General features: G+C 37.9%; 1 protein-coding gene and 1 pseudogene across 2 annotated transcripts in view; both read left to right on the top strand.

The window, feature by feature from the left end:
* ST8SIA1 (ST8 alpha-N-acetyl-neuraminide alpha-2,8-sialyltransferase 1) overlaps positions 1 to 17,929 on the top strand; it is a 139,384-nt gene extending 121,455 nt beyond the window's left edge. For both annotated transcript variants that reach the window (XM_023209077.1, XM_023209078.1), the window contains one exon: positions 16,548 to 17,929. In XM_023209077.1, coding sequence (XP_023064845.1) covers positions 16,548 to 17,034 — 487 coding nt within the window. In that variant the 3' untranslated portion in view covers positions 17,035 to 17,929. The remainder of the gene's footprint in view (positions 1 to 16,547) is intronic.
* A 4,982-nt stretch (positions 17,930 to 22,911) lies between these two features.
* Positions 22,912 to 23,089, top strand: LOC111540673 (annotated as a pseudogene).
* Positions 23,090 to 24,346: the final 1,257 nt, after the last annotated feature.

The raw sequence follows: 24,346 nt of genomic DNA, 5'->3' as shown, positions 1-24,346 counted from the left end.
CTATTAATTTATAACTTGTGTCCTTGGAGATAATGATTATTTCTTTGGAAGAGTTCTTTTGAGATTCAAATTTTCATATCTTGCTCTTGCAAAGAGGAGATTAACGATGATGATGATAATGATGATGTGATGATGATGATGATAGCTAGTAGTTGTAAGACTTATGTGCCAGGCACTATTCTAAGTATGTTATACGTATGAACTCATCTAGTCCTCACAGCAGCCCTATGAACTACATGCTATTATTATTTTTTTTTCAGATGAGAAAATTGAGGCATAAAGAAATGAAGTAACCAGCTTAAGGTTGTGCAGTTTGCCTGTGGAAAAGGCGGAACATATAGACTTCTCAAAACACCTTCCCTAAAATTTGAAACCACATTTGAAACCATTATCTATATTAGACACAGATACGAACATGGCAAAAATCAATGAGTTTTCCAAGATACAGCCTATTTTTAAAATATAAGTGTTGCTTTATGCCATCATCTCCATTTTTTTACTTAAAGGGGGATAGTCTATAGATTAGAATATACTTCACTTAATTTTATGTCTTGAAATAAATTAATATCTGTTTTTAAAGTTTAGTATGGCCTTAATTTCATATAAAGAAACTTAAACAAATAAATTGCTATTCTGAGAACTTCAAAAGGGAGAAACCATAAGAGATGAACACCTATGGTCGAAACAACAGCAAGTACAATTTTATTTGTCCTGGAAAAAAATGAGATTTTTCTAAATGATTTCTAATATTAAAAATAGTGGTGTGATTTGTGGAAAGTTTAATGTTTCTCAGAAATTACCATATTCTGTTTACAAGAAAATGAACTAGTGTCTAATGAGAGATTTGTATTTAAGGTGCTATTCAGTTGCTAATTACCCATTTTCTGGCTTCAGTCAGGAAAATAGCTTGCATAAAAGCCAGTGATAGAAAATGTGGCATGACAAATGTGAAGGCAATCAAAGTATCTCTTATGTTATCTTGGTATTCCTTAAAAAAGAAATAGCATATTTTGCTTTTCCTCTAGCATATTTTGGTAAGAATTAAATGCATTTTGTGACAAAGATACAAAAGTGCTTAGAAATTCACTCATTTCATTATGTATTTATTTGTTCAACAAATATTTATTAGATGCTGCATGTCAGACATAGCATTGGCCTTAGGGGACACCAAGATAAAGGACATTAGTCTTTTCTGAAGGAATTCAGTAAAGGAGATCTAAAAATTAAGACATGGCAAGGTGACAAGTACCTTGATAAAAATAAAGTGCTAAGAGAACACAAAGTTAGATACCTAATCCAGGCTCAGGGTCATGGAAAACTTTTTATAGTAGTTGCCATGAGTTGAGTCCTGAAAGATTAGTAGGAATTAGCCGGGCAAAGGGGGCATTCACTTTAAACAGAACGAGTAGCATGTGCAACAGCTTGGAGGCTTCAGTGAGCATGACCCTTTTGATGAACACCAAGTAATTGGGCAGGGTAAGGGTAGGGAGTGCTGATGAGCAGCGGCAAGAAAAGAGGCTGAAGGTGTAGGCAGGGATTATATCACCAAAGCCCTTTCAATATTCAGATTGCTTGGACATAATCTGAAGATGAGGAGAAGCCCTTGAAGAATGCCCCCTTGACAGGAAGTGACATGGTCAAATTGGGACTTGGGACAATTACTTGGGGAGCATTGGGAATTATGTGTTGGAGACTGAGCTGTTAAAATAATATGAAGGAGGCTTGAAGGTAACCTGAAATTAAACTGTGGTACTGAAGATATGCATTATTTGGGGTTGGCCAACTGCCATGATAAACTACCCCAAACCTTCAAGACTTAACGCAGTAAAGCATTCTTTCTCATCGAGATACAATTTGAGGGTGCACAGAAAAGGGGAATGATTCTATTCTACACTGTCATTTATGGACCCCAAATTCTTCCATCTTTGGTTCCACCATTCCCTTAGGGCTACAGAGTCCTTGAATAGATCCTGTTGTTGTTGAAAGGATTCTGTTGTTGCTGACAACTGTCTTTGACCTGCATAATGGCCATTTTATGTGGCTCAGTCTATAACACTGTAATAGGTAGAGAGACAGAAAGGTAAACTTAAGAGATGCTATGAAAATGGAACGTAGTGACCAACTGGATGTAGAAGTTGCAGAAAAGGGAAGAATATATGTTTTTACTTTGGTTGAGTCACTGGTGGACGGTTGTGCAATCTTTTCATGCAAGGAATATGGTTGTCGCAATGGATACTGGGAGAAAGATGTGAGTTTGAGATGCTTCCCACAGATCTCCACAGGGCTGAGTCCCTAACTTTCTTTGAACCTGTGTTAAAATATCAGCATAAACAAAATAGCAACACTCTCGCTCTCTCTTTTCTTATTATCCCACTTTATTCTCTTCATAGCACTTTCCACATATTCTTCATTTTTTGGTTTACTGGTTGTCTCTTCTTACTTAAATGAAAGCTCCATGACAGCAGAGACTTTGTCAGTATTGTTCATTGCTACATCCCTCAGTGCATAGAACAGCATCTGGTGCATGATAGGTACTTAATAAATAATTGCTAAGAGTGCAAATGAATCCATATGGAAATGGTCAGTGGAATGAGGCTTTCCAGAGAGTATGGGTGACACGAGAGAAGAAATCAGTCATTGAAAGAAGGAAAGAGATTGAGAAGTAACTAGAGAAAGATGTACTTTTGAGCAAATCTTTGTTTGTTGTGTTAGTTTTCAGTCTGGGGAGACTTGGGAAAGAGGCTATGTGGAGGAAGTCGCCAATGACATGGAGTAGGCAAAGAGAATGATGTGGACCAGGTCCTGCAGAAGGTGAGAAGGAGCCCAGACTACCGGGGAATGAACTCATAGGACAGGAGGGATGTGTCTTCTACTCAGGGAAAAGCTACGCAGTATAATTCAGAGCACTGAATCAAGTGTCAGGCTGATCCGAGTTGGAAGCCAGAGACTACTACATTCTTGTTATGAAATTTTGCTAGAATACTTAACTGCCCTGATCCTTAATTTTCTCAACAGCAGAAAAGCGATAATGCTTTCCTCAGAGTTACTGCAAGGCTTAAATGACATAACATGAATTAAGCAAGAATCTTGTGATGGAATTTGTTGATTATTTCTCTAATTTAATTATAGATCTTTAATTATCACTGGTGTCATAAGTAAACAAGAGACCCTATCTATTATATGTTTTTTTTGTTTCATTTGCTCCAAAAGGATTTGGGATTTCATGGTTTCATGTCCTTTGGAATTTTGAATAAGTTTTGAGGGTTGACATCAAACTTGTTGCCAACAGGCCAAATCTGGCCTGCAGAATTATTTCACTTGGCTATAACTTTTCTTTTTTCTTCTTAACCTGAAATCCTTAAATGGGACATGCAATATTCCATTTCCAGGTCTACTCCCTCTTGTCTTTTGCCTCATCTCTTCACATATTTTCCTAATCTGCTTGGCCCTTGTAGACAACCCATGATCTAGACTGATTTCTACTATGAAATCAATTTCATAGTAATTTCTACTATTGATTTCTACTATAAAATATCTCATACCTTTAATAACTCTCATGTTGCAAAATCCCCACAGACCATTTTCTGTCTTAATTTTATTGATCTCTCCTCAGCATTTGCCACTGTTGATAAACTTTTGAAACTCCTTTTTTCCTCTATTTCCTGTCACCTTTCTTTTTCGTCTACTCTTTGAGGCAGCTCTGCCTCCTTTGCCCACCATTTCAATGCGATAATTTGTCAGTGTTTTTATTTTAACTCACTGTTCTTCTGGGTGGCTCATGTCTGTAGCTCAGCATGTCCAAATTTAGATAATAGTCTTTCTCTTCAAACCATTTTCTTCTATTGTGTTACATAGCACAATGAAAGCAGTCACCGGAAATCCAAGCCATTCAATCCCCTAAACTGAAACCACTTTCACATCTAAAAATAATAAATATTCAATAACTGGCACAGTATAGGCATTAAATAAGACTGGACAGTGCCCTGTATACCTCACCATGGCTTCCCAGCTAAAGATCAGCTCTCTACACTCAGTTACCAAAGCCAGCTCCTACTGCCCCTGTGGTAACATCATTTTACCATGGACTATTCACATTCTAATGTGTTTTCATTTTCCTTGTAGGTAAAATCTCAACCTTGAGTGGCACAGATCCTTCGTTTATTCTGTCCTGTGCATCCAGCTAGCTACATCTCTAACTGCTCCCAAGGCTCTAAAGTTTACCATATTAAATTGTTTGCATTTCCCCAGGTACTACCTGCTCTTACCACATGCCCTTGCTGGTCTTTCAGCAGAGTGCTCTTCTCCTTCAACTCCGTCTGCATAGCTACCTTTTACTCATTCTTCAAAATTCATTTCAGATATATGCATATCTGAAAGGCCTGCCCTAACTTCCTTCTCTCTTAGCAACCAACATCCCCAGTCTAGGTTTGGAACCCCCATGCTGCAAGTATTTTAAAAGCATGCATTTGTAAGTTATATTTTATTATCGTTATAGCCCAACAAATTATTCTTGCCTGCTGCACAGAAAAAACAAATACACGGAAACATCAGGTATTATAGTAGAGAAAGAATGTAATCATTATAGGGTGTCAAGCAAGTAGGATGGGAGATATTACTCAAATTCACCTCCTTGAGAACTCAGAGGCTAGGGTTTTTAAGGATAATTTGGTGGGCAGGGGACTAGGGAGTGGCTGATTGGTTGGGAATGAAATCATAGGGATGTTGAAACTATCTTCATGTCCTGAGTCAGTTTCTGGCCGGCAGGGGTGGGCAACAGGACCTGTGGACCTGTGGAGTCAGTTCTTAGGTGTGGGTCATGGATTCAGGTGGCAAGAGTTGGTCTGCCAGAATGCAAAAGTCTGAAAACCATCTCAAAGACCAGTCTTAGGTTTTACAATAGAGATGAATATACAGGAGCAATTGGGAAAGTTACAAATCTTTTGCCTTCTGGCTATGTGATTCCTGAGCAGTGAGCAGTTATAGAAAAGCAATCTAGGGAACAATGGCTGGTTATTGTTTAACTATGCCTACATTTTAGCAGAATCAGGCTCCACTACAGTCTTACAAAGATGGTGTCAGTCCCCAGGGATCAGTTTGAGAAAAGGACTATTATCATCCTTGCTTCAAGGTTAAACTGTAAGCTAAATTCTTCCTATGGTTAGTTTAACCTGTGCTCAGGCATGAGCAAGGGCAGTTAGCTTGTGAGGTGAAGAGCAAGATGGAGCCAGTTTATGTTAGATTTCTCTCTCTGTTACAAATTTTTTAAAGGCAGTTCGTGTCTTGTCTATCAATGGAATAGCTTGACATAGAATGTTCATTGCAATCTGGTAAAATACTTTCCTGTGGAAGAAACACACCCATAAAATGAGAAGGTACGGAGGAGGAAAGTATTGTAAATCAACATAAAATTAACATTCATTGACAGAAGGAAAGGAAGTAACAGCTGGGTAAACAAACAGCTGCTCGAAGAGACAGAAAAATGACAGTAAGCAGCCGTGAACATGGAAAATGGTCCCCAAATATTAGAAAAACAAGTAAATAATATGAGGAAATGAATTAACCCATTGGAAAATTGCTGAAGCATTTGAATAAGAAGTAAATAAAGGAAGTGTTCAAATTCAAGTTATTATACAGAAAAAAGTAGAATAAATGTTCTGTGTAAAAAAAGTGGACTTTTAAAATGCGATATGCTTAGTAGATAATTAACTTGAAAATTTATGTGACTTATTTTTTATAAATGTGTTTTATACTGCACAGACAACATTATAATAATATTAAAAAATCAAAAGAATAAAAGTACTCCACAATCCTCATTTATCATTGTATTAAAAATAGTAAATTAGGGCCAGGTGCTGTGGCTCATGCCTATAATCCTAGCACTTTGGGAGGCCAAGGTGTGTGGATCACCTGCGGTCAGGAGTTCGAGATCAGCCTGGCCAACTTGGTGAAACCCCATCTCTACTAAAAATACAAAATTAGCTGGGTGTGGTGGCGGGCACCTGAAGTCCCAGCTACTTGGGAGGCTGATGCAGGAGAAGCATTTGAACCCGGGAGGTGGAAGTTGCAGTGAACCAAGATCGCAGAGCGAGCGAGACACCATCTCAAAAAAAAGAAAAAAGTAAATTAGAAAATCACAATTGGTTTACTTTGCATTTATAGGATTACTAAAGAGCCTAAGCTTTTAAAAGGATGTATTTAATAACACAAGTAACATACATATATTCACCTTCTAAAAAATTAAAATCATTACAGATAAGGCTTTGGCCCTGTGAAATACGTATTTGATCTTCAACCTAGTTCATCACATACAACCCCTAAAATCCTTAGAATCTCCACAAGGTGATGTATTTTGTATGCTAATGATTAGCCAATCATTAGCATGCAATCAAGGTTGACAGTCCCTAGGGAGCTTCAGGCTGGCAACTGATCACAGGAAAGACCAAAGTATATTAGAGGTTTGAAACTTTTAGCCCATTCCCCAGTCTCTAGGGAGGAGAGAGAGGCTGAAGGTTGAGGTGATCACCCATGGCCAGCGGTTCAATCGTGGCTATGTAATGAAGCCTCCATAAAAACCTAATGGGACAGGGTTTGAAGAGCTGGATAGCTGAACATGTGGAAGTTCCTGGAGGGTTGCACACTCCTTCCTCCATACATTGCCCTGTGCATCTCTCTCCCTCTGTATCCTTTGTAATGTTAAAAGGAAAACTTTAGACAAATTAAATTTAACAGAGTGTAATTGAGCAAAGACTCATGAATCAGGCAGCCCCTGGAATCAGAAATGGTTCAGAGCAACTCCATGCTGCTGTGTTTTCTGAGAGAATTTATGGTCAGAAAAAGGAAAGTGACATGCAGAAAGTGGAACTGAGATACAGAAACAGCATGATTGGGCCGGGCGCGGTGGCTCAAGCCTGTAATCCCAGCACTTTGGGAGTCCGAGACGGGCGGATCACGAGGTCAGGAGATCGAGACCATCCTGGCTAATACGGTGAAACCCCGTCTCTACTAAAAAATACAAAAATCTAGCCGGGCGAGGTGGCGGGCGCCTGTAGTCCCAGCTACTCCGGAGGCTGAGGCAGGAGAATGGCGGGAGGCGGAGCTTGCAGTGAGCTGAGAGCTCCGGGAGGCGGAGCTTGCAGTGAGCTGAGATCCGGCCACTGCACTCCAGCCCCTGCGATAGAGCGAGACTCCGTCTCAAAAAAAAAAAAAAAAAAAAAAAGAAACAGCATGATTGGTTACAGCTTGGTGTTTGTCTTACTCGAACACAGCTGGAACAGTTGGCCACCATTGGCTGAAACTTGGTGATTGGTACAAGAGTGGGTTATGGTCTGTTTACATATCCTGTTAAGTTACAGTTCACTGTGTATGGGGAAATCTTTAGGCTGGACCTAAAATATGTAAAGAGGCAGCTTTAGACTAAACTTCATTTAACAGTAATACTCTTTATAATAAACCAGTAAATGTGAATGTTTGCCTGAGATTTGTGAGTTACTTTAGCAAATTAATCCAACATAAAGAAGGGATTGCGGGAACCTCAACGTGAAGCCGGCTGGTTAGAAGTTCTGGAGGCCCAGACTTGCAACTGACATCTAAGGGGTTGAGGAGTGTCTTGTGGGATCTGACTCTATCTCTAGGTAGATAGAGTTGGAATTGAATTGGAGGACCCCCAGCTGGTGTCCGCTGTAGAACTGATTGCTTGTTCGATGTGTGGGGGAGAAAACCCACACACAGGTCACAGAAGTTTTCTGTGTTGATTGGTGTTGAGTGATAGAACAGAAAAATCACTTTGAATGTGTTTTTTCTACACAGAGACCCTTAGCACTACCTCCATACCACTGCTCTCCCTGGAGGTAACCATTGTTTTCAGTTTTATGTGTATCTTTTCAACATTCTCCCATGCACTTACATATGTATATGTAACTATAGAAAATTTCTATCTTTATCTTTTATGATATGTATATATGATAATCCACTATACAAATTGCAGTAGTAATTCTGCAACTTCTTCATGTTTCTGTATAACATTTGTCTTGGAAATATTTCCATTTCAATGTAAATTAGAGTTGTGTCATTTAAAAGAAATTGCCATGTATCATAATATGGATATAATATAATTTATTTGGCATTCTGCTAGTGATGGCATTTAGGTGATTTCTAATCTGCATCCTCCAGCAAACATTCGTGTATATTTATTGAGTGCCATGTGCCAGGCACCTTTCTGGGTTGAGAGGATTTAATAGTAAACAAAATAATCCTTCTTGTGAACATGTAAGAGGAGACAAACATAAATGAAGACATGTATATGTAATAAAACATTATGTATGATAAAAGAAATACAACAGAGACAGTAAAGATGTATATGTAAAATACATCTAAGAAAGAAAATACAAAAAAATACAATAAAGATGTTGTAAAAAACATAGAGAAAGAAAACAAAGATGAGAGAGTAGGTGTCAGTAAAGGCTTCTATGAAGAGCTTTCATTTGAGCCAAGACCTAAAAGAAGTGATGGATGGTGCCCTGCAAATATGAAAGGCACCAGCTGAGAACTGGAAATGCAGGGTCCGTAGGTGTGCATATTTGAAATGCAAAATCACTTTCCCAGCTGTCAGTAGCAACTCATACTCCCATTTGAAGCATAAAAGTGTACTGTGTCTCACAGGTTTCTTTGTTATTATCAATTTCCTTAATTTGTACCAGTCAGATGTGTGGAAAACTGTTAATTTGCTGTATAGTTTTGTTATAACTTGAATGCTAGTGAAGTTGTGCTTATTTTAATATGCATATTGGCCCTTTGAGTTTCCTCATCTCGGACTTGGCAGTTCTACATCATTGTTCATTTATCCATTGTGATATTTGCATGTTTGCTATTAATTTTTATGGTTTGTGTTCTGGATACTACTGTCTTGCTATATTGTGCTATTTGCCATATTTGTTACTGATTTTTATCATTTGTATCCTGGATTCTAATCCCTTGTCATGGATGTTGTAAATATTTTCATCCCAATCTGCTGCTTGTCTCTTTAAAAATATGTTTATGGAAGGCTTTCATTATAAAGCTGTCATGTTTAATAATCTTTTATGGATTTTGCTAAGGAATTGCCTCATGTTTACATTGTCTTTTGTGTCCTAAAGGTCTTAAAGACATTTTCTTGTATTTTCTTCTAATTTTATGGTATATGATTATTCCATCTGGAGCTTAATTTTCGGGACAGTGTGAGGTAGGAATTTATCTTATTTTCTAATATTGGCTAGCCGGTAGACCCAGTACAATGTATGGAATAGTAGATTTTTATGAATTCGTTTGAAATGGTACTTTTAGCATAAAGGAAATCTCCAAAAATGCTTAGGTACATTTTAAGACTCATTCTCCTGTTTCATCATACATGGTTTATTTTTGCGTGAGTTCCATAGTGTTTTTATTATTATAGCTTTATAATCAGTTTTGACATTGGTAAGTTAAGTTTTCTCTGTTATTCTTTTGTCCAAAATTATTGTCAGTATACATACTAATTTATACCTCCCATATGATGTTTAAAATTATCTTAACAATAAGTTAAATCTGAAGTAAAATCAAATTTTACTTCGAAATAATGTTGGGATTTTTGTTGAGATTGTGTTTGAACCTACAAATTTATATGGGGAGACATCTTTCAATATTCATTATTGTCCCCATAAAAATGTTGTATTTATTTTTAGGCTTGTTTCAAAGTTTTTGGGGGCTTTGTTGCTATTAACAGTGAAATTTTTGTTTTATTGTATTATTTTAATATATGATTCCTGCTATTTAGGGAAGCTAAGACTCTATTGGTTCCAATAAGTATTTTTTTCAGTTGATTCTTTTGTATATTCTAGATAGGTAATTATAGCATCTTCAACTAGTGACAGATTTCCCCTTATATACATAATTGAAATATGTTTTTAGATATTTTTTCTAGTGCAGTGTGTGTGCGTATTTTTATGTTGTTGACTTCTGTTTTTTTTTTTTTTTTCGAGATGGAGCCTCACTCTGTCCCACAGTCTGGAGTGCAGTGGAGCGATCTCGGCTCACTGCAAGCTCCGCCTCCCGGGTTCACGCCATTCTCCTGCCTCAGCCTCCCGAGTAGCTGGGATTACAGGCGCTCCCTAGCATGCCTGGCTAATTTTTTTTTGTTTTGTTTTGTATTTTTAGTAGAGAGAGGGTTTCACCGTGGTCTCGATCTCCTGACCTCGTGATCTGCCATCCTCGGCCTCCCAAAGTGCTGGGATTACAGGTGTGAGCCACCGTGCCCAGCAGACTTCTCATTTTTTTTACATTTTTGATCAGACAGTGTGACCCACATGATGATAATTGTTTTATTATTGCTTTTTCTTTTGTAACATAATGTGTGACCATTGTAGAAATTTGGTGTTTTTTTTCTGAGACAGAGCCTTGCTCTGTCACCGAAGCTGGAGTGCAGTGGCGCAATCTTGGCTCACTGCAACCTCTCCCTCCTGGGTTCAAGCGATTCTTCTGCCTCAGTCTCCTGAGCTAGGACTACAGGCACCCGCCACCACACCCGGCTAATTTTTGTATTTTTAGTAAAGATGGGGTTTCACCATATGGGCCAGGCTGGTCTCGAACCCCTGACCTCATGATCTGCCCACATTGGCGTCTCAAAGTGCTGGGATTATAGGCATGAGGCACTGTACCTGGCTAGAAATTTTGTATTTTATGTGTTTTAAATAATATATTTTAAAATTGAAAACTCAACTATGATTGTGGACTTGTGAATTTCTATCTGTAGTTTTTATTGGTTTATGCTATATATATTTTTAAAAGCTATCATGCTAGGTATTTAAAGTTTCTTGACTATTATTATTTTGGTAGTCTTGTGAACTTGGTCAATAAAAATTGTCTTTTTTATAATTTTAAACATTAAATTTCTGTTTTTACCAAAATAATACACATAGGTGGAAAAATTAACTCATATGACAAAGTTCAAAATGAAAAACAGCAATCTCCTGTCTCAGACCCCCCCCACTCCCCCAAGTTATGTTCCAAGAATCTATACCTTTCAACTTCTTCAGCTGATTTTTTTCTTGTCACATGTGAAAACAATATGCTTAATTACAATTCTTAAAATTTCAGCTTGTCTATTGATCTCTTACGGAAAAACAGACTGAGTTCTCTTCATCTGCTCCTCACAGCACAGCTGTCTACCTTATACAGTTGTACTTTCTTGACCTCTCAATCCAGATATATCACTATCAAATCAATAGTCAGTGTCTACCTAAGTGTAGTTCACATCTGAGATAAAAAGTTTATTACAGGAATTGATAGCCTGTCCACATTTAAATTTTCTCCCAGAGCGCATAAAGCCCTTCCATGCAGCAGTCGTGAATCCATCTCTGGAATCCTTTGAAAGTGCAGCTCTTCCATCCCTGCTGCACATTGGTTTATCTGGGGCGCTGTTTGTTTCTGTTGAGATGTTCATCTGGAGCTGTATTTTTCTCTTACTTCAACCTGATTGATGGCTTTCTAGGGCTACTCTATAGCTATTTTTCTGGAGCTTTCCTTTACCCAAATCCACTTTTTGTTATATATTTTAAATTGCCAGCAGCACTTTCTTACTACCTAAATGCTTTTTCTTTTTATATCATCCTAGTCCAGGTGTGATAGCCATAAATATGAGTAAACAAACTAATTATAGATGTTTAAGAGTTTTCCTCTGCCCCTTGAATGATTTTGGTTTCCTCTGAGTCCCTCTGCTCTGACTCTTGTGTTGGACACTATCCATCAGTGTCTTCTGAGCTTGCCTGTGTGTTCTTGTTTGGTGACTGGAAGCTCTATGCAGAGACTGTACCTACCAACAGGTGGGTTTTACTCTGGGTTGAGAAGGTGGCAACGTTGCTTTCTCTTGGGCGGTTCCCAAATGTTACTGCTTGTAGGTCTCCTCCTTGGGCTACTCAGTGTCAGTATTCCACTTGGGAACTATAGGCCTGACTGCTGATACTGTATGAGTTGAGAATTCCATTTCCCTAGGATGAGCCACCTTTCTGGACACATACCCACTTTTCCTGCCTGGAAACTGACACCTCCTTCCACATACCCGGTGATAATTGATCAGTGCAGGATTTTAGCGTTCAGCCCACCTGGGTGTCTCTGCTACCCCACAATCCGAACAATAACCTTGCTGATTGCTGTTAGGCACCACTTTCTCTAGTATCTCCTGCCTCCAGGCATAGGGCACTGCTACTGCTCCCTTTTAGAGGAATGCTCAACAAGTTACTTCATGCTCTGGTTTCCTTTGGTAAGCTGTCTGTTTTATTGAGGTAACCTAGATTCAGGATCCACTGAGGTTTGCTTTCTTTTTTATTTTCAGAATGGAGATGGACTTTTAAAAACTGATTTTCTGCTATTTCTAGAGATTTGTCATAGGAGGTGAGAGCTGGACCCTCACTCTTCATTGTGTTTCTTTCTATTCTATTAATATTCCCTTTGTATTCAGTTTGCATCTTGTAACTGTAACCAAATGCTTTAACATGTTTTACTGAAATTCCTTCTGGATTGTCCGTTTTCATATCGATGTACCAATATATTCAGACACTACAGTTTATTGATAACGATTTGTCATATTTGCTGTAAATATTTCTTGGAGTAATTCCCTTTTTACTTTAGTTATCTTATTCTTCATGGTAATGAAAATTTACAACATGGCATAATCAATGTTGTCAATATTTTCCTATGTTGAAATATATTTTGCAAATGTCTGATAAGTTCGATTTTTTTTTTAGTTTTTTTGTAACATAGATTTTACTGAATATTTACTGAATATTTACTCATAATTATTTGAGATGGTTGCCCAGGCTGGTCTCGAATTCCTGGCCTCAAGTGATCCTCCCACCTCAGCTGCCTAAAGTGCTAGGATTGTAGACTTGAGTCGCTTTGCCGGCTAGATTTTAAATATCTATCTTACTTATCTTAAAATTATTTAGTAATTGTCTTGTGAAGTATGAATCTGTTCCCTCTCAGATTTCTAAATTGTTAGCTAACTATCTCAATATTGTTTATTAAGTAATTAGAAAAATCTTATTGGTTTTGTCCCCATTATCACCTATTCAATTCCTTTGTAAAATGTGGTACACTTTTGTGCTTTCCACTTTGTTTCTGTCTTTCCTTTTATGCTCATATTGATTATAAATTAATCATTTCTATTTTAATAATACATGGGCTAATCTTACTTCATTTTTATTCTTAACTCATAGGCTGGTCTGATTTCTTTTTTATGTTTAAAAATTTTTGTTTAGTAGTTTTCTATTCATATAGTACACAAATATTCTGAGCTAGGTTATAAAAATTAAAGGATGAATAGGACTCATCCTTTGTTTTCAAGGAGTACATAGTCTTAGAGAGTATGAGCAATTATTATTCAGGAATTCAAAGAAGACTTTTGAAAGCTTAAGTTGGAAGGAAGGAATAAGCCTAATAAAGGAAAGCTTAAGTTGGATCTTGATTTATAGACACAACTTCACCAGGGCAATGACTAGATCAGCAAAAATGAATCTATATATGCAATAAAAATTATGAACAGGTACACACACAGGGGTGGCTGGGGCATAGGGTGAGGACATGAGGAGTAGCTGAGTTTGAGGCTAGAGAGACAAACTGGAGCACCCCTCTTTTCTTATTCCAGCTGAATTTTGTGATAGTGTAATAAAATTCAATACCAACCCCATTAAACTCTTGATCAGGATATTATTAAACATATTCAGTATACCATAGCAATTATTGAACTGAATCAAATTCTTAAATAATAATGTCATTTGTCACAGAATGGGAGAGGTAAAAATAATAACAGTGCCAATAAAATTAGGACTGTAGTAAATTCAAGCTGTGTGTTCATTTTCAAAGTGAAAACTCAGAGAGGGAAAGCTCCTCCCTTCAAGACTAATCAGTTGGCTTTAAGACAGGAAACACAAAATCAATCATCCTGACTTTATTGAAGCAGCATGTAATTCTCCACTAGTATGTAGTCCACTACAGAGACAGGGATCAGTTCCATCAGCCAGCAGGGCCCTGTGAAATGGGAGCCATTCTGTACAGGAATAAGGAGGGAATGGAAGCAAGCAAGGAAAGCAATAGAGGTATCCTAACTGCTCTAGAAGGTTGATGGTGAAATGACAGAACAAGAATGTAGCACTGGAAACAGTGTGAACATATTAAGAAGAGTTTTTTTAAGTTCTAACCTGCTTGTTGTAATCATTTCACAGTGTTATGTGTATATCAAAACACCACATTGCACACCTTAAATATACACGATTTTTATTTGTAAAATATACCTTAGTAAAGTTGAAGGGGAAAGTTCTAACCATATGTAGAAGACAGAGGAAATAATTCAGTTGAGATGGAGAGGTTGAATTTTTTTTTTAAAGAGGAGAGACCCACTTTGGAACATGAGTTCTTCAGGATATGTGAAACAGCTTGTCTCAAGATACAGAGGGGAAGGTGGAGCACTTCTTAGAATGGCAGTAAGGATGTCATTAGAAGATGTAAAGAAAAAGATGGTGAGGGATGGATGCAGAAAGCCAGACAGCTTACACTGATGCTTTGATCTTCTAAATAAGTATGTCTCACCTGTGTCAGATTACCCAGGAGTACTGGGCAAAAATTCAGCCCCTGGATCACTCTCATCAGAACCCAGGAAGCTGTGATATTAGTGAACTCTCTGGGATATTCCAACTAAAGTGTGAGAACCAATGGCTCAAAAGGAGTAGGAGGTTATCTGCATGGTGTGTCTATATGATTGAGAAAGCACTAGTATTTTAGGAAGAGAGTGGAAGACATTGGTGGGCAATAGAAGGAAGAAAAGAATTGCTGAGCAGAGCCCATCTGGAAGTTGGGAAGCAGGAATTTGTATTCCTGGAAGAGAGGCTGGCCCAGCTCCAGATATGGTTGAATGTGCTTCCATGGCTCCTTCTAAGTTAAAGTGAATCTACCTAAAGACCCTGTTATTACTTCTGTATCAGGGCCCAGGGAAAATTGATAAAGCAGGCTACTGGATCAAGAAAGCAGGCTACTGGATCAAGGATATGAAGACAGCTTGAGAGATTTCCCTTCCTTCTGGCCTTGAGAACCATACCTTTCTGGGCAGGCAGAGTAAATAATACTGATTTCTATGTACAGTCCTGTGGATTTGTGTATTCAGAACTTTAATTTCACCTAATTATGATGAGCCTGCCAACATGTCAGGCCAGACTTTCCTCTGCTAGTTGTGGCTCAGTTCATTCTTTGATGTTGCTGCTCCACCTGCACATAACCCAAGGTGGTCAGCTCCCTTGGTCAAAGGAATTAAAAGTTGCAAGGCCCTAGTCTAGTTTGTTGCTTTTCTCTCTCTCGACCTTTCGCACTCCCTCTCTTTCTCTCTCTCTCTTTCTTTTTTTTTTAACTTGAGTATATTAGCAACCTCTTACCTGGTCTCCAGGCTACCAGCCACTTCCTTCCAAGGTAATCTTTTAGTCTATTAGAGTACCTTTTTTTTTACACAGACTAACAGTTGTCATAAGTGCTGTAAGCAGTCACTGCTGTGAAGATTTCCCATCACCACAGAGTGACGTTCAAGCAAACAAAACAGACATAAGAGGTTTGTCGAAGAGTGCCTTGTCTTCAGCCACTGCGCCTGCCATTAGCACCTCCCACATTCTAGGGACAGGGAATCGTTGTCATTGCCTCAGTATATTGTGCACTTTTGCCTATAACCAAAGTGTCTCTTCGAGTTTAATTGCTGTTCTTTCTGTTGCTTCCCTATAAGAAGTGTATTTAAATGTTATTCCGGCTCTGTAGCTTTCTTGGGCCACACTCCCTCTTTCAAGTCAGAATTATTTTTTTCATCTGTATTCCATAGTACTTTATACAAATATGAACATTGTATTTAGAACATTATATTGTACTTATTTGTATCTTTGTTTCTACAACTGCATTAGAATTTCACGTAATCCAAACTGAAAGAACATGGGAAAGTAGAGTTCTTTGGAGCAAGCAATATGGGCAACTCCCTGCATTATTTTGTAATAGTAACAAGCTTTTGTTTTTTCATGTAATATTATAGTTGTAGCATTGATGAATCTGAATATTTATAGAATCATAGAATTTCAGTGGGAAGAGGTATCTTAGAAGTGATTCCTTTGATATGCAGATGAAGAAACCACTCCTGTGCTTACGTTAGACCGCCTAAGTACCTTTCATCAGAATTCCAGCCAACAACATTTAGGAATTTATGAGAATTAAACCATTTTACATTTCAGGCAGAAACATTCTGGAAGAGAACAAATGTGTAATGCATTTTAATTCAGAGGGAGCCCCATTAACGAATGTTAACTGTGTTTAAGAAGTTGGGGTCAGGAGAAAAGCCAGGCTATTTGATGAGAGATAATTGATAAGTTCAAGGAGGATTTTAAATACGAATGAAGTGTTTTTCATGTGTTTCATTGAGATGATTTGAGGTATCACAGCCACCAGAAGACAACAGAGTGGGTTTTAGTGAGTTTCTTTTTCTCTAGGTTTAATTGAACCATTCTTTTTTTCTTTAACAGGTTTCAGAACCTTCTGTGGTCCAGAAAGACATTTGTGGACAACATGAAAATCTATAACCACAGTTACATCTACATGCCTGCCTTTTCTATGAAGACAGGAACAGAGCCATCTTTGCGGGTTTATTATACACTGTCAGATGTTGGTGCCAATCAAACAGTGCTGTTTGCCAACCCCAACTTCCTGCGTAGCATTGGAAAGTTCTGGAAAAGTAGAGGAATCCATGCCAAGCGCCTGTCCACAGGACTTTTTCTGGTGAGCGCAGCTCTGGGTCTCTGTGAAGAGGTGGCCATCTATGGCTTCTGGCCCTTCTCTGTGAATATGCGTGAGCAGCCCATCAGCCACCACTACTATGATAACGTCTTACCCTTTTCTGGCTTCCATGCCATGCCCGAGGAATTTCTCCAACTCTGGTATCTTCATAAAATCGGTGCACTGAGAATGCAGTTGGACCCATGTGAAGATACCTCACTCCAGCCCACTTCCTAGGGACAATGGAAGAAGAAAAGACTGAACCAGGGTATTTTTGTTAGGTTTTCTATGTGACTCCAAGAGGGAATGGTCAAGTTGTTTCATGGGTTTGCATGGGCCCTTGGAAAAACAGGAAAGGAACGATGAAGATCCAAGCAAAACTTTACTTTCAGTGTTGGCTTGGAGGACAAATAAGAAATGAAACATCCTATGAAATACTTTATAGCACATGGCAGATTTGCAACTAGTAGAATGCTGGTGAAATGCTGTTGGTAAAGCACATGGTTCAAATCTAGAAGATGCGGTTCAAAAACAAGACAGACTTGAGTTGTTAGGGCTGAGAAATCAATCAATATAGAATAAAGAAAATGTTGGGATAAAAGTGTTGCTGATTGTCAACACAAACTGGCTTAATAATATTAATAAGAACCTGTCTTATTAAGACTGGCTTTAGAACTGTAGGTTTTTTAAAAAATTATTATTTATTTTTGCCCTCTTTAGGGGAAGTGGGTGGGTAGATTTAAAAAATCCCTTCCTGAGTAATAAAGATACAAAATGTTACTGCTGATAATTGTGATTTGTTGAGCCACGTCTATATTAACTATATCTCCCCTCTATTTTTAAAATTTTACATAAGAATTGCTTCTTCCTCTTTTGTCAACTCTACAGAGACAATGTGAAGCATTATTGAATTTAGACTGTGTTGATTCATAGTCTGGATAACAGGAGCCACTTTCCTTCCTCAGAATTTAGGACATAAACCCAATTTTAGGTCTGCATTATGTAAGCCTGTTTGCATTGTCATTTTTATTTTAGTGCAAAAAACTACCAATATAAGTGCATTATTTATTTGTAAATTGGCATAATTGTCTTCGTAATTCAATATTCAGAAATGCAGTAAAGCACAATGATGGAAAGCTTAGTCTCTGTGGAAGACAGACCAGAAGACAAATCCCTTTTCTATCTACTGTGGCATATTCACTGCAAGATAAAGGATATGTGTTCATACATGCAAGAATGCATATATACAAACATGTAGATACACATACACACACACAAAGTTAAAGCTCATTTCTGTGCAACTATGAAAACTGAACTCATATGACCTGGTATGGCAAAAATTTGTAACCAGTGCTGGAAAATCACAAATGTGTCATGCACTATCCATTACATGTTGATATAAGACAACCAAGCTCACTGGTTGCTGCACATAATACCCACAGCAGCACGAGATGCAAATCTTACCCCCAAATGCTTACCCGGAATGAGCAGAATTGTCTTACTCATCCTGATTTTACCCAAAATCTCATGAATGGGCTTGGTGTCGAGCATGGTCACACAAGCTATAGTTTGTACAAGTAAAAAGATGTGAATTAGTAGCTATTTATTTCCTTAGTAGCAGGTAGGACTACTTAGCTTTTTACACCAGCTTTGATACACAGCAAGAAAACTCTACTGACAGATTACAAGCATCCAAATGTGTTTACATTTCAGAGAAGGGTAAAGGAAGCCTCTAGTTGTCTTCATACTTTGGAATGTCTTAAGCTAAAATGAGACACTAGAACTCAATTTCTTTATTATTTTAAATGTCACCAAATTTTAGGTAAATTGTACCAAAAAGTTCTAGTTTAATTTTAAGAGTAAAATCTTAGCATACCATGTTACTATGTAAACAATAATGGCTGGTATTTTTTGATGGGTTAATTTAACGTGACATCAACATAAGAAAGCCCTTGGCAAAATTCTACATCACTAAAGTAGACCACTTCTAAATGCAATTAAATATTGAGGTTATTATAAAAATTAGCATTTAAAATATGACTTGTTGATAGTGCAGATTATATTGTTACTTAGAAAGTTAAGAATTTGAGAGTATTGATTCTATTGGAGAACTGATTTGCTATACAGCAACAAAAACGTGAGAATGTACCATGAAGAAACTGTGTTAAATATTCACTTTGAGTGAAACTTTGAATATGTTTCCTCTTTTGAGCTATTATTATTTAGTAGTTACCTAAAAAAGAACACATTTTCACTAGTATACCATTAAAAATGTAAAAGCCTTAACAAAAACACATATAAAAGTTAATAAAGTATGTGTTACTCAGATTAGTACTTTAATTGTTAAAATGTAATTAATGAGCTCCATCACAGTTCCACTGAAAATATTTGTGAAATATGAAGTGGAGGTTGCAGTGAGCCAAGATCGTGCCACTGCACTCCAGCCTGGGTGACAGGGCAAGATCCCATCTCAAAAAAAAAAAAAAAAGGAGAATGAAGGAAGGAAGGAAGGAAGGAAAGAAGGAAGGAAGGAAGGAAGGAAGGGAGGGAAAAAATATTATGTGGAAATTTTTCATCTTGTTATGATGCCTGGGGTAGATTTATGCAGTAGATTTATATATAATTTTTAGTTTACAAACTTGTGGAACTATTTCATGTGGGTTCTGAAGGGCAAAACAGAAATGGCCCGTGCTGGTGATGTTTGATTAGACCAGTTCTTCTCAGCTGGGAAGATTCCTTATCCCTCTCTGGTGACATTTGGCAATGTCTGGAGACCAGAGACATTTTTTTATTTTCATGACCCGAGGGTGCTGATAGCATGTAATTAGTAGAGGTTAGGGATCCTGCTAAAGATCTTACAATGCACAAGTCAGCCTCTCACAACAAAATAGTTATCCAGGCTGAGATGTCAGTAGTACCAAGGTTGAGACACCCTGGATTAGACCAAAATGAAATTTTGGTTGTTCCACTTTGTCTTCACTTAAAGATAGACATACACCCTCACAGCATTCAAACTATGACTACAATTTAATGAAAATATTTTCTTACCGTAGATTACAACTCACTAGATATGACATACATATGCCTTTTGTCCATAATAGATTAGATAGAAGTGTGTGTGTGTGTGTGTGTGTGTGTGTGTGTGTGTGTGTGTGTGTTTGTGTCATGAAGTTAGGCATCTCTATCCTTACTGTGTTATGTGTTCCTAAGTAAGGACCCTGCTAGAATCATCCTGTAGAGTGCTCTGGAATACTCTATTATTATTAAGATCTTCAATTCTAAGCTCCCACTATCTTTCTTTGTTTATCTGAAATTAAGACCTTCAGAATTGGGCCTGGTACTTTTCCAGATTTGATCAATTACATTTTGAAATAACTGACCCTTAAAATTCAGCTCAGAAGACACTCAATAAGAAAATCTTTAATCACTTTTGATGATGCACCTGCCAAGAGGGGGCATCTCTTTGTACCATCAGACTAATTTAAAAAATAGTTGTGTGGTCATAAAAATTTGGCTGCTCCATGGGGGCAAAAGGAAGGGGGAAGAGGCTAAAAACTAGTATCCTGATAGGATTTTAGTTTTTGTTAGCCTTGATTTGAGAACTGCATTGATTCCAAAGATCATGACTAAGTATGGCCTCTTTAATTTTAATCACACTTCAGGAAAATTAAGATAAGTGAAGGATTAAGTCATTCCATAATTAAGAAAAGTAAAGTAATGTTTATATGAAAGATTTTTATATGGACAATGACTCACAGACACATATGCTTTGTATGGAGTATTTTGCCAAAAGTTTATACAAAATTGTGCATCTAAACTGCATAATTCTCATGTAAGAAGTTAAGGAAGTGCTCACTGGATTTTGCTTCTGTACAAGTCACTTTTACCTGTCTTCACAAGGGTAGGAAGTAAATGATCCCAAATGGCACATGTTCAGACAATACTGTGTTTGGCTTTGTGATGTCTCATGTCTTTCTCTTGGCTAAAAAAATTGCTCAGGCTATATATAACTTGTACCTGAAGCAATCTGGATAACATGGCTTGAAATGGAAAATAACTGAAAAAATCCTGGGATTTAAATTTGCCAAAAATATCTTTGGATTAGTCAAGGGTTTTACAAGAGTGTTATAGATGATTCAAAATGGAAACAATATTGATACCATTTCTGTTCGTCAGCAGTTATATATTCCAGTTTTATAACTTTATTATATACAGTTTTTAATTTCTTTATTAATAGAAAGTCAGCCATCCAGAGTTTTAATTTCTTTGTTTGAAATAGCGACTTTGTGAAATTTTTCACTGACAAATCCTTGTCGGGAGAGACCTAAGGGGGAGGGGAATGTTACCAGTCCACTGAAAACTTTAGGAAATGTTCAGTGTGTTGTGTAAATACTTTCCCACCAGCACCAGGAAATATATGCTCTATGTTTGTAGAATTCCAAAGATCAAGAGCTGTTAAGGACGTTTATATGAACTTGAGGACAAGCTTGTGGAGAAATAAGGACTGAGACTAATATTATGCTTTTTCTTTCTTTATCTTCCCATCATATAGGTCGACTCTCAGGTTATATGAATTTTGTTGGGCACACATCAGGGCTGGAAGTGGTAGAAGTGGGTTAACAATTTCAAGGTACTTGCAACCTAGGTCAAAGCCTCTAATAAAGTCAGCAGTACATATAACTAGCAACTTCATTCCACTATGTGCTAGGAGGAGGGTGAGGCAAGTTGAAAGGAGGAGATGACCCTAGCCCCACGCTCTCAGGATGTAAAAGGGCAGAGTGGTCTCTGCCCTAAACCTTGGCTTTTTAGCACCATCAGTCTCTGTCCTTTCCCAGGAGAGCTGCCTTGGCTCCAAAGTTGAGCTAGTAGCATTGTGACTAGAGAGTTAGTGTGGAAATTCGCTGAGGACCTCAAAATTTTACACTACCTTAAACTGTTTTGTTTTTGCTTAAACTCGTGCTGTCTAAATTTGGGTGTCTTGTGGCAGAGTCTGATCACCGGGACCTAGTTATAGCCCTGCCAGCCCTGCCAGCAATTCTAAAGTGGAGCTTTTCCCCCTCATTTATATGGATAGTCTGGGTCCTTGAAGCTAGGGATATATCAAATATTGCACCAGTTTCTACATAGCTTCTCTAAAAGTCTTAGAGACTAACTCACAGGAAGTCTGAAGCCCAGAGCATCTGTTTATAAACTACTAAATATGAGGCCACAATATTTGGATTGAGCACTACAAAATTTCTATTTTGCAAGTGGAAGGAGACTTGAATCTATAATTGTTGTAGCTTTTTTCCCTTCTATCATAAGAAAATGGATACCATCTGCTTTACCCTCAGCCCAGACTTGTCTTTTGAATTTTTTACATACATCTTAGGGGTGAGAGATTGAAGCAAGAGCATGAATGAAAAGCTTATTCAAACATAACACAGCCTCTGCTCACCATTTCAATAAGGGAAAATACATGTTTCTGTTTCCCTCTAATTTGCTTTCTCTGGTGCCAACATTTCTGATTTCTTCTGTCTCTAATACGTAAGGAATAAATACCATATTATAAATTGACTTACATACCTGTGAGCATTTGCCAGATAGTCAAAGCCCATGACTATAACTTCTTAAAGCACAGAAGAGGAATTATATTTTATGGTCATTCTTCTGTGTTTCTATTGATCTCTATATTGTGCTAAAATTCTTTCACGTAATTTTTTTCTTGTTGAAGCTGTGGGATATAAGCAATGATGCCAAGCTGTCTGAGAATTTTATAGAATAATACCCAAATATATTGATCCTGCCTCTTTCTGCTTCTATGTAATTAAACTTTCTCTTAATGTTTATTTTTAAAATATATGCTTCGCACAATACCAATAAACATCTAAGAGATGTGATTTAATCCAAGGCAGAGAAAACTAAGAATCAGTTAATGTCTATTTTATCTGCACAGTAAGGAAAATAGAAAATTGTAATAAAAAAAGGTTTAACCAAACTGAAAAAAAAGAGAGAGAGAAGATCTTGTTTTAATTTGAAAGGATGATTGGGAGTGATCTCAGAAGAGAGTTCAGCAGGAAGCAAGAAAGAGGCTGTTGACCTTGAGGGGAGCCTCAAGAATGGAACTTTTTTGAAATATTTTAAAGGAAATATCTTGTCATCCAGCTGTTATGGTTAATAATGGATAGTTTTCTCTGGGTGAGACTTATCCATTGCACACCTGATGTGCTGACCCCTGCGATTTCCCCAAATGTGGGAAAGTTGCCCGCATAATTTGTGATAATGGGGGACTGTGTGTTCCTGCTTTTCCCTGGTTACAAAAAACAAAAAACGAAAGAGAGAGAGAGAGAGAGAGAAGATGCTAGAGGAAGCAGTGTGACAGATCGTGAGATGCTGACGGAGAGAGCAGAGTGGTACCTGCTTACCCACTCGGACCATGACAGTCTCAAGGCTCCACCCCTTGCTGTCCATTTCCGACAAGTGCTCTCCGGGGAGTTCTTTTTCTTTTCTTTTCTTTTCTTTCTTTCTTTTTTTTTTTTTTTTTTTTTTGTTGTTGTTGTTGTTGTTGAGACGGAATTTTTTGCTCTTTTTGCCCAAGCTGGAGTGCAATGGCGTGATCTCGGCTCACCGCAACCTTCGCCTCCCAGGTTCAAGCGATTCTCCTGCCTCAGCCTCTGGAGTAGTTGGGAGTACAGGCAAGCGCCACCTCGCCCGGATAATTTCGTATTTTTACCACAGATCGGGTTTCTCCATGTTGGTCAGGCTGGTCTCAAACTCCGGACCTCAGGTGATCCGCCCGCCTCAGCCTCCCAAAGTTCTGGGAATACAGGCGTGAGCCACCGCACCCGGCCCTACGCTCCTGTTTTCATAGCCTTTTTTTTGTCTGTACTTTGGTATATATTCCCCAAATAAGATTATTATTTAGATCTCCTGTAATGATGAGGCAGTGATAGCAGGAAGTGTCACGTTGACCCTCACCCTTGGAAAGTGGGCTATGCATAGCTAGAGTTAGAACAGGAGGTTCTAACCTTGCCTCCACAATTACTTCAGTAATAGGCTTTTGTATCCAAGATTACTTAAGCTGACTTAGATGTATTTTCTACCCTGTATTCTAGTATATACAACACACACACATAAGCCCTTCACCCGTGGAGAAGAGGGAGATGGCTGATTCAGTGGTAGTGGGAAGTGGCAGAGGGTGCCTTAACTTTTTCTGGCTTGACCCCTACTTCCTTATGTGCTTCCTTCGTGTACCTCTGTCACTTTAGAGATGTAACCATGTCTGTTCCAAGTTGTATCATTATTATCAAGAAGTCCTATAAATGTAGCAAATGTGACTATTTTATAGAAATGAACAATAGTACATAGGCCTTGGAGAAGTCTGATAATAGTATGTAAATATCCTTTATTGAAGTTGTAGAACCTTCTAGAAGGAAGCTCTTTAGGTGATAAATGCAAGAGGATTAATGTTTGGTTCTCCAGCAAACACCAGAAGCAAGGAATAAAACTGTCACTGCTTTTCATTCAGTCTTAAGCACCGCTGGGCTCTCTTGTTGATAGGTTCCTATAG

The sequence above is a fragment of the Piliocolobus tephrosceles genome, chromosome 10 (genome assembly GCF_002776525.5).
Source record: "Piliocolobus tephrosceles isolate RC106 chromosome 10, ASM277652v3, whole genome shotgun sequence".
Lineage (NCBI taxonomy): Eukaryota > Metazoa > Chordata > Mammalia > Primates > Cercopithecidae > Piliocolobus > Piliocolobus tephrosceles.
The sequence above is the reverse complement of the archived record's forward strand: the minus strand, read 5'-3'. Positions and strand labels throughout refer to the sequence as shown.